Source organism: Gekko japonicus, unplaced genomic scaffold, assembly GCF_001447785.1.
Source record: "Gekko japonicus isolate JY-2015 unplaced genomic scaffold, Gekko_japonicus_V1.1 scaffold43, whole genome shotgun sequence".
In the NCBI taxonomy this organism is placed as follows: Eukaryota; Metazoa; Chordata; class Lepidosauria; order Squamata; family Gekkonidae; genus Gekko; species Gekko japonicus.
In genome coordinates, this window is record NW_015173123.1 from 1,445,159 (window position 1) to 1,456,452 (window position 11,294).

An 11,294-nucleotide genomic window follows, 5' to 3' on the forward strand; every position below is an offset into this window, starting at 1 on the left:
TTTTGACAAGCATGAGCCGGCAACGCAGCCGTTCTGAGGATGGAACTGGGGCGGCCCTAAGGGCAGCGAGCGTCTTGACCACCTGATGGACAGGTATGTCGATGAGGTGTTGAAGTGCTTCATGGGGCAAAGCGAATTCCTAACAGTTCGGTTCTTTTTGGTTGGATGGAGAAGAAAGAGAGACCACTGTCGAGGTGTGGCTTGCCTGCTGTTGTGTTCGAAGACACGAAGTTCAGCAAGTTCACACGGCCCGTTCTTCATGAGAGTGACATGAGAGCATTGCTCCTTGAAGGGACTGGGAGGTCAGCTGCCACAGTTCCTGTATTTCCTGTGGCCACACCAAGGCTCTGCAGCAGGGCCACACGCTGTAAAGAAATCTATCTATCTAAAATCTAATTTTCAGGGTTTGAGATGCTAAGAATTCGGCAGCGCTTAAATGAGATGAAGATTGCCATCGCTTACAAAGAAGCTGCAACTTGCAGGGTCATGCAGCCTCATTTTGTCTTGGGGCTATGCAGGAAAGGGAGGGAACATTTAATTCTTCAGTGCCCGCTGTCTCACTGTGCAAAATTTAACTGCCTGCCTTTTGTTAGCCTTTTTGAAAGAAAAATCGTCTCAGGTGCTTGAGCCTCTTTGCAGCTTGCCTATGAATTGTGTCCTCTTTTTTTTCATTGGCACCCAGTGCCCTGGCACAGCTAGCCTGGCTCCTGCGCAAGGCTGCCGTGAGCAGAAGGGCCGGTGGGAGCAAAGGGTGGCCTCTTGTGGGCGGGTGCAATGCTCCCTCTAAGCTGTGGAGTCTTGGGAGCAAAAATCTCACTTTGTGAGCGACTGGCATTAAAGTTGTGAGCAGGCAGGTGATTTGGCTGCTGCATAAATCAGTTTGCTCTGGGGCCCTCCTTCCTGAGCGAAGACAAACGTGTGAGCCGGAGGCTAAAAAACTGTGAGCTAGCTCACACTGACTCAGCTTAGAGGGAACACTGCACGGGTAAGCTGTATCTGCCCTATCCAGGCTGTGCATGGTCTGCCTCAGTGCCTGAAGCTGCAAGACCCGGTGGTGCTGTAGAGGCACGTGATGAATAGTCCTCCAGTAAGCGCTTTTGCAGGAATCCAGTTGGTGTGATTAGGAGCTGCAGAACAGCACATATTTATTTATTTATATTTATTTATGCTTTCGGTTTGTATCCCGCTCGAACCCCGAGGGGTGATGTTGTTAATGGGGATGTGCCACGGGTTGGGTTGTTCCAAATCTGCTGTGAATAAGGCGCCTCTCTCTCTTCTTTTTTTTTAATTTTAACAAATATTTTATTTATAACTTTGCAAAGATTAATACAAATATAACTGAGCGAGAACAATAATACAGCAACAATTGGCGAAATATAAAACAGTTCATCATACGGTATAGAACAAGTACATATATGTGTAAATAACTAATAACCATGTATTGCATAATGTCTTATATAACTACTACGTCTAGTAGTTTCCCTAGCAAGTTGTTCCAGTCATTATTAAAGAAGATGAGATGTTATCATCGTCTTGAATTCCTTGTAGAGTGAGAGAAGAGAAAAAAGGCAAAAATCAAAGAAAGGGTGAGAAAGATCCTGTAGAAAGGTAGAAAATAAACAATTATCTCTAGTAGAGCCTTAAGGAAAAAGTATAAACAAAGGCTTAAATCCATTTATGATATTGGGACCACTCAGGAGAGAGAAATTGTTGCCTAGACAGGTAGTCCAACACAGAGAACCATTTGTCAGCGAACGTATCCTGAATAAGGCGCCTCTCTTGTTCTGAAGCTGCTGCTTATCGTTGCCACGTGGTGTGTGTGTGGGGGGGCATCTTTTGATACTCCTTCTGTGGAAGAAGCCAGAGCGAATGCTGATTCTTCTTGTGATTTAAACAGAACTGGAATGGGATCTGGAGGTGCTGCTTTAAACTTTCAGCTGGTTTAACCACTGCAGATATTCTCACAAGGGATGGGGGGGGAGCACTGCTAAAAATCGTGTTGCTGCTGCTTAGCGTTTCTGAATATCTTAAGTGGGTGTGAATGGCACAGTGGCCACTGATCCCCTCTTGGATGCTGCTTAACTGAATAGACTCATTCTTCTTATTGTTTGGTGTAGTGGTTAAGTGCGCGGACTCTAATCTGGGAGAACCGGGTTTGATTCCCCACTCCTCCATTTGCAGCTGCTGGATGGCCATAGTTCTGTAGAGCTGTTCTCTCAAGAGCAGTTCTGGAAAGAGCTCTCTCAGCCCCACCTACCTCACAGGGTGTCTGTTGTGGGGAGGGGAAGGGAAAGGAGTCTATAAGCCGCTCTGAGACTCCGAGTGAAGGGCACAGGGTATAAATCCAATCTCTTCTTCCTCCTCCTTGTGTCCGTGGGCTCTCAGTGACAGTCCTGCGGCTGAGACTTAAACTCCTCTGAAACGCCCAGCCACTCATGGGAAAGTGATCCCCATCAGGCTCAAATGGGCTCACCTGATCCCCTTAGCGGGTCTTGAGAACAGGGGTCCCTGCCCAAGCAGGTTCATGAAGTATTCAGTGAAATACTACAAAATAAAAGTCCCATATAAAAGGCCCTTTTATAGCACTGACTGTGTTCAGCTCCACTCCCCCTAGCACCATCTTAACTAACCTTATTTCTTTTTTTAATGGTTGCTCTTTTTGTAGTCCCTTTTCTCCCCAGTGGGGACCCAAGCGGCTTACATCATTCTCCTCTTCTCCATTTTATCCTCATGAGGTAGGTTAGTCTAAGAGTGACTGGCCCCAGGTCACCCAGTGGAGCCTCCATGGCAGAGTGGGGATTTGAACCTGGGTCTCCCTGATGTTCTTCCAGTGCTCTGGCCTTTTTGAGCCCGTGGGCACCTCTGGAATGGTGAGAGGGGATGGCGGGTGCCAAATCCAAAAGGGTTTCTGCGGGAGGTGGAGCCAAACCCCAGTACCTTCCTCCTCACTTTGCATAAGAACCACAGAAGCAGAGTTAGAAAGGAAGGGAAGGAAGGAATCCTTGTGGGGGAGGAAGAGAAGGGGGGAAGTGAGCCCAGACGCCCAGCAGTCCTCCTGATCCCCCAGGGCAGCTGCTGGTGTGACCTTGGCCAGTCACAAGTTCTCTCAGAGCTGTTCTCTCAAGAGCAGTTTCTCTCAGAGCTCTCTCAGCCCCGCCTACCTCACAAGGTGCCTGTTGTGAGGAGGGGAAGGGAAAGGAGATTGTAAGCCGCCCCTGGGTGCCCCTAGCCGCCCCGAGTCTCCTTCGGGTAGTGAAGGGCGGGGGGTATAAATCCAGTGTCTTTTCTTCTTAGTTGGTTAGATCTGGAAGGCAATCTAGAAGTGGTGGCAGCGAAGCACTTAGAACAATGCAACCCCCCCCCTCCATGTGACGTCTCTTGTTTTGCCTCCTAGGTGTAATTGCTGAGGATACTCAAGATGGCTCTGCGCTTCCGCACCTTACTCCCTTTTGCCATACCTGGAGTGCTGGCACTCATTGGGTGGTGGTGGTTTTCATCGCGTAAAAAGGAGCGTACCAGCAATCACGGCAGACAAGACTTCGCCAGCTTGGAGGGATGCCGGATAGGCTCTAGGGAAGACCCAGCTCCTTGCTCTGGAGAAGACGCTCAGTCTGTACAAGCAGAGTGTTCTGCTGAAGCAGGATTGACTCCCAGCCGTTCACCACCCGTAAGGACAGCCTCTTCAGAGCAGGGAGCCCAGAGTTTTGGTCCCTCGGGAGACCTCCCAGTCCCAGCAGGAACAGCATCTGAATCCGACACAGTTAAGGACGACAGTAAGAAACTGGATATCGTGGTGGTGTCCCAAGGTGAGCACGGGTCTCCTGCAGAAGGGCCTTCCCTTCTTCTCCCAACGACCAACGACGCTACTGCTGGGGGCAAGCTGGATTCCAGTCAGGTCGGAAACCGGCTGCCATTGGCGGAAGTGCCTCGTTTGGAAGAGTCATTGGGGAACAGCTTGGAGAAGAAGAGGACTGCTGGAGACTTAAGCCTGGACGAAGAGGAAGTAGAGAAGATTGAGCAGGTGGCCATCCATATAATTTCTCAAGTCATCTTGGCGGCTACCGAGGAAGTGCTCTCCAGTTCAGTCAGTGACATGACTGACAGGCTTTGTCAAATGGCAGCCGGCCATATTGACAAACCGCTGGAAAAGGTGTCCTCAGGAGCTCTCAGCCAAGCGGAGTCCAGCAAGAATCACGACTGTGCCTCTGAGAAGAAGTTGACAGGGTCTGCTCCCCTGCTGGAAGAGAGAGCCCGCCATCCCACAACGTTCTCCAGCCATTTGACACACGGCCTCTTGGCCAACCCAGGTTGCAGCTGGCCCAGGGACTCCATGCGTGCCGAGCAGCCTGCCAGTGAGGCTGCCGTGGCCACAAACCATACGGAGGAGCTTAAAGACGTTCCTGTTGTGGCAGAAGTTTCTGGCTGCAGCACATGCCCTTCAGAAGATGCGGTCAGCAGAGAGGACCTTTTGAAAAATGGCTCTTCTTCCGTTTCGTGGCAACGGCTGGATTTGTCGAATGTGTCCACAGTCAAAGCCTCGGAGCACAGTTCTGTACCGAGCAAGAAACCGCCGTCCCCTGTGCTTCCTGAAAATAAGGTGCCCTACAGCAATGGAGTGCTGAGAGAGGACTGTTTGGACCTGCGGCACGAACAGCTGTGGCCAGCAGAAGTGGATGCTGACCACTCTGGAGGTAAGGGTCCTGTTCTTCCTTTCTGTGTCGAAATCATAGAGTTGGAAGGGGGGACCTCCAGGGTCATCTAGGCCAACTCTCTGCACAATGCAGGAAATTGACAACTACTTTCCCCTCCTGACATCCAGTGACCCCTGCTTCATGCCCAGAAGATGGCAAAACCCCCTCCAGAATCCCTGGCCGAATTGGCCTGGAGAACAATTGCTGCTTTCTGACCCCCAAGTGGCGATCGGCATGTCCCTGGGCGTGTAAGAAAAAGGGGCCACAAGAACTAAGCATGGAGGCAGCCCTCCCTGCCCTCCCGCCTCATGCTCTGCATCTGTTTGCTTTTCTCAGCAGGTTACGTTAAATAAGACTTTTGGTGGTCTCCTTTCTGGGATTAACTCAGGCCTCCAGTGTTGTAGGTTGTAGTAGACCATTTCCACTGTGCGTTTTGTATAATTAACTACTTGTTGAGGGGTGACACGGCAGCGCTTGTGCTCAGACACGGAGTGAGCGTTTCCTGGATACTATGAAGGAGAGGGACGCAGCAGAGGGGTGCAGTTCCCAGTGTCTTAATATGAAGCTGCTCAATATTCTGAGCGCTCATCTTTCTAGATTGGGGTCCCCAAGCTTTTTGAGTCTGTGGGCACCTTTGGAGTTCTGACAGAGGGTGGTGAGCGCAACCACAAAATGGCTGCCTGAGGAGGCAGAGCCAGGCTCAATATCAGGGAGTGAGGTCATGTGTAACTCTAACAGTAACTCTTCAGCATGTCTAGCATAATTTTTGTTTAACAGGATGCTTTTAAAATGGAATAGATTACTGTAAAATATTTTCTTGCATACATGGAGTTTACCATCAGTCGTGCAATGAAAACCCTTGAGCTGCAGTGGCAGTCTGCACGGCCAATCAGAAGCCTGGCTGGGCAAAAGCCCCGCATGACAGGCGCCGGGGAAGGTGCCAGTGGGTACCACATTATGGACTCCTGGCCAGTGTTCCCTCTAAGCTGAGTTAGTGTGAGCTAGCTCACAGTTTTTTAGCCTCCGGGTCACATATTTGTTTTTGTCTCGGCTCAGGAAGGACAGCTCCAGAGCAAGCTAATTTATGCAGTAGCCAAATTGCTTGCTCACAACTTTAACTCCAGGAGCTCACAAAGTAGAATTTTTGCTCACAAGATTCCACAGCTGAGAGGGGACATTGCTGCTGTCTTAGGTCAGTGTTGTCTGACTGATAGTGGCTTTCCAGGGTTTGGGGCAGAGAGTGCACCTGAGGCCCTTCAAGGAGAGGTGCTGAGGCATCCGTGTACAAAGCAGATGTCCTTCTGCTGAATTGTGGCTCCTCCCCGCTTCTCTGCTTCTGTTGTGTGGCTTGACCCATCTGTGGGCACTTTACTAGGTCCTTCATTTTACTTCCTGAGAATGTGGGCGTCTGTCAGACTTGTTCTGGGGGGAAAAAATAGCTTGCCTGTCCAGCATTATGCACACATTCTTTTACTTTCCAAGTCCCACCTGGTGCTCATTTTCCAAGTATGGAATAGTAGTGCCCAGAACTGCTTGCCGTCTCTTGCACCTGCCATGAACTCACAGGGCAGCCTTAGGTGAGCTGCTGTCTCTCTGCAATGTGGAGACAGGATTTTGACCTACTTTATATTGCTGTTGTTGTAAGGCCTTCGGCGACTGCGTGTCCCAACGACCTCTCCCAAGCTCTGTGAAGTTGGCGCTTTTGAGCACTTTCAACACTTGGCAAATCTGCACCAGTATTGTAGACAGCTCTGAACAAAAAGGCAAAACATTTTGGCCGCCAAGCCTGGCTTCTGTCTAGTATTTGAGCCCCTTGGCAGGTTTTTTGCAGGGGAGGGGTGACGTGGGACTGCAACAATTAAGTGCTGCAAAACCAGTTTGTAGTTTTAGCTTCAGCATAGCTGGCGGGCCGCTTCTGTCTGAATCGTTGCTGCTTCTGTTGTCCTCACCTGGATGGCCCAGGCTAGCCTGATCTCAAAACCTAAGCAGGGTCGGCCCTGGCTAGTACTTGGGTGGGAGGCCACCAAGGAAGGTCCAGGGTTGCTAGGCAGAGGTAGGCAATGGCACTCCACCTCTTTATGTCTTTTGTCCTGACCTGGATGGCCCAGGTTAGCCTGATCTTGGAATTTACGCATGGTGGGCCCTGGTTGGTACTTGGATGGGAGGCCACCAAAGGAGTCCACAGTAGCTATGCAGGCAATCACCAACCACCTCGGAATGTCTCTTGCCTTGAAAACCCCCATAAGGGGGCTCCATAAATCAGCTGTGACTTGACAACTCCTTCCACCACCAGAGTTGTACTTGGCTCCACTGTTGTTCAACTGGCGCCAAGCGGTGTTCCCTCTAAGCTGAGTTAGTGTGAGCTAGCTCACAGTTTTTTAGCCTCCAGCTCACACGTTTTTGTCTTAGCTCAGGGAGGATGCAGTAGCCAAATTGCTCGCTCACAATTTTAATGCCACTAGTTTGCAAAGTGGAATTTTTGCTCACAAGACTCCACAGCTTAGAGGGAGCATTGGCGCGAATGCACTGGGATCTCTGGAGGATGCCGAATCAGAAATGCCAGAATGTCCAAATGTTGCAAGTTCTTGAAGTGGAGTGAATGAGAAACTTTGCATGCGGCGGTTCCATTGACTACATCTGCCCTTTCATGAGCATCCAAGTTGACTTTCGTGGCCTGTCTTTGGGACTGTCCTTAGATGCTTTAAGGGTCTTTAAGTTGCCTCTCTGTAGCTGTTCAGTTGACGGCTGCTCAGATTGGTGTGTGCTCATTGGCACGTTTATTTACTTACTTAAAACTTTATTAGTCTCCTTTCTTCCTTTGGACAGACAAGACAGGGATCCCTGGCGTGTAATAGTAGAAAACAGCGGAAAAACGTCCAGGGAAGACCATCAAAGATGAAATGCACTTGAAATGTCTGAGTATAGGATATATTAAGTAACTGTTTAAATTACAAATAAATTTCTATAATGAGTTGGTGGTCCACAACCCAAAACAAATACAATATTCCCAAATATAAATCATATGTGTTCATGGCATATCATACTTCACCGTTAAGATACAGATAAACATCACAGTAGTTGCGCTCACAGGTGCTGATAACAAAGTATGCCCATAAATCCAACCCCTCAATTCTCCTTGCTTAAATGCAATAAAAGTGTCCGAAGACCAGAGGATGATCAGTGAAAAATCTCCTATAGCCGAACAACGCCTTTCCTAGGTATATAGACGTTTCCATTTCTCTTCTTCTGGATAAGCGGCTGAATAATGGAACAAGATTTCAAAGAGAATTACATAGACTACCAGTTCTTTTAGTTATATGGAATCTCAGGGATCCCATGAAATCAGGTCCCATTATTCAGCCGCTTATCTAGAGGAAGAGAAATGGAAACATCTATATACCTAGGAAAGGCGTTCAGCTATGGGAGATTTTTTGCCAGTCATCCTCTGGTTGATTTATGACTGCTGGAGGTCTTCGGATACTTTCATTGAATTTAAGCAAGGAGAATCCACCGGTTGGATTTATGTTCATACCTTGTTATCAGCGCCTGTGAGTGCAATTACTGTGATGATGTAGAAGTATGATATGCCATAAGTACATAATGATTATGGGGACACTGTATTTGTTTTGGGTTGTGGACCACCAATTCATTATAGACATTTATATGTAATTTAAACAGTTACTTAATATATTCTATACTCAGACATTTCAAGTGCGTTTAATCTTTGGTCTTCCCTGGATGCTTTTCTGCTGTTTTCTTCCTTATGGATCTCAAGTTTGCTTACAATACAGATAAAACACACATAAAATGCAATGTTTAAAATCACAACTCAGTATTTGCCAGCAGACTTAGCCGAATGTAGTCCTAGATAAAACTGCCTCTTAAAGACTACAAGTGAGGGGATTAGTTGGTGTGTGGTCCCCTTCACATATCCAAAGTGGGCAATGGGGCACGGGAGTCTGTGAGCATTAGACAATTCAGGTCTGGTCTGCCAGTGCAGCAGAACAAGTCGGGGAAATGGGCTGTAACATTTCATCTCCCCCCCCCCCTTTACATTCATCCCTGGAAGCAGGATGACTGGCACAGCCCTCTGCAGTGGTGCAGCCTCACACCCCCTGTTGTGGCCTTTGTGCTTGGATGTGGTAGTTGTGGCTGTTCAGTGTATTGGGGATGTGTGTGTGTGTTTCTCATTGACAAATGAGGCTGTGCTGCCTCCATATGCATTTGACCCCTGGATGGTAGAGCCATGCTTAGCTAGCATGCTAAAGTCTTTCCCCGCGGCACTAAGAAGCAAGGGTTTAGAAGGCCTCATGTCTGCTGGAGACTACCTCCCCGCTGATGGTGCCATTATTCTCCAGCCTGGCACGCCAAGGTTCTCCACCTTCAGTCAGCTCATAAGAGCCAGGCAAAGCTCCACTAGATGGACCAACGGTCTGACTCAGAAGGCAAGTTTGTACGTGATGGAGCCAGACACGAATCAGCAAAGATGGCAGGCCCATTCTCACCTAATTGGGCCCGTAGGGCCTTCTGTGAATCTACCAGGGATTTTTCCCAGCCCTGGCTAGAGAGGCGAGTCAAAGGCTTTTTAATCTGTGTGTACAGGCACTGTCCTGACCTGTCTGAGAAGACGTTTTATAGCATCCAACTTCATTGCTACAATCGCAGGCTAGAGCTAGCTTTTAAATCTATTTTACTTATTTTATTCCCTTTATAACCCAGCTTTCTCCCAATGGAGACCCAAGGTGGCTTACAGCCTTCTTCCTTTCTCCATTTTATTCTCACAATGACCCTGTGAGGTAGGCGAGGCTGAGGGTAGGACTGGCCCAGGGTTACCCAGCAAGCTGCCATGGTGGAGTGAGGGTTCAGACCTGGCTCTCCCTGATCTGGAGGGCCAGTTTGGTGTAGTGGTTAGTGAAGTGGTAATTGAGAGCCAGTGGTTAGTGTAGTGGTTAAGTGTGCGGACTCTAATTTGGGGGAACCGGGTTTGATTCCCCACTCCTCCACACATAGCTGCTGGTGTGACCTTGGGTCAGTCACAAGTTCTCTCAGATCTGTTCTTAAAAGAGAAGTTTCTCTCAGAGCGCTCTCAGCCCCACCCACTTCCCAGGGTGCCTGTTGTGGGGAGGGGGAAGGGAAAGGAGTTTGTAAGCCACTCTCAAACTCCGAGTGAAGGGTGTGGTATAAATCCAGTCTCCTCTTCTTCTTCATCATCTTAGTCCGGTGCTCGACTAACCACTACATGATGCTGGTTTTCCAGTTCTAGATTTGGAGATCCGACTCAAGGCCCCAACCCAAGTACATGTTTATTCCGCGTTCCTCCATTTTATCTTTGCAGTGGCCCTGTCAGGTAGGCTGCGCCAGGAGAAAACAGCCCAGTAAGTTTCAGGGCAGAGTGGGAGTTTGAACCCAGGTCTCTTCTTGTCATAGGCGCTCTAAACATTGGCTTTCGTGAGTTGCCTGAAGGTGAAGCACTCCGGATAGTCTTACCGCGTGTTGGACAAGTGTGTTTGCTTCTAATACTCTTTGCTTGTGTGTTTTTTGTTAGACTTATTAGCAGCACACATCTTGGAAGCAGAATAAATTGTGCAGTAGAACAAAATGTACATGAGTTAGTTGTTGTGGATTTTCCAGGCTGCCTGGCCGTGGTCTTGGCATTGTAGGACCTGACGTTACGCCAGCAGCTGTGACTGGCATCTTCAGAGGTATAACACAGAAAGAGGGAGTACTGCTGGCGAAACGTCAGGTACTGCAATGCAAAGACCACGGCCATACAGCCTGGAAAATCTACAACAACTAATAAACTCTGGCCATGAAAGCCTTCGACAACATATCAGAATGTACATTGTTCGTAATTTGCATAATTCAGATAGGTTTGATGGTGTACTCCGGTACTCTCCACTCCTGCAGATTAGGGGTCTTTTTGTAGAAAAAGAGCTGCCGGAGCTCATTAGCATAACTCATTAGCATATGCCACACCCCCTGACACCACCGGAACCGCTTTTTTTTTTTAAGCCCCCGGAGGGGATTTTTTTTTATTGATTTTTTAAACACTACAAAAACTAGAACAGAAAAAAGGGAAAGGGAAAGCTACATATAAGGGAGAAAGCAAGGAACCCACTACTAACTAAAAACCCAAGAGAGGAGATCTCCAACTAGCTTTTTATACTTCATTCAGACTTTTCCGGAACCTCTTGATTACTGTTTTTTGTTTCTTGTTCTTGGCCCTTTCGGTCTGTTGGTTATGGTCCAGCTCCCCCTCCTCCTGTCACATGACTCTGATATCACATCCTGGGATGCTCCTTTGTGAGCGACTGGCATTAAAGCTATGAGTGAGCAATTTGGCTACTGCATAAATTAGTTTGCTCTGGAGGCATCTTTCCTGAATTAAGACAAAAATGTATGAGCCGGAGGCTAAAAAATTGTTACCTAGCTTGCACTTAGAGGAAACACTGGGCAAAACCCAGGTGCCCTCAGGAGTCCACCAGCAGGGCCAAAACTCCAGGAGCCCTCCCACTCTTGCCCCCCAAGCACCAAGAATGCAGAGCATCACTGCGCCAGACATAAGAACATAAGAGAAGCCATGTTGGATCAGGCCAGTGGCCC

The 11,294-nt window shown here is 48.5% G+C and overlaps 1 protein-coding gene across 1 annotated transcript in view; it reads left to right on the forward strand.

Annotated features, from left to right (window-relative positions):
* Nucleotides 1-3,400: 3,400 nt before the first annotated feature.
* The window catches only part of AKAP1 (A-kinase anchoring protein 1), a 33,364-nt gene continuing 25,470 nt past the window's right edge, over nt 3,401-11,294 (forward strand). The window contains exon 1 of the mRNA XM_015421944.1: nt 3,401-4,691. Coding sequence (XP_015277430.1) covers nt 3,419-4,691 — 1,273 coding nt within the window. The 5' untranslated portion in view covers nt 3,401-3,418. The remainder of the gene's footprint in view (nt 4,692-11,294) is intronic.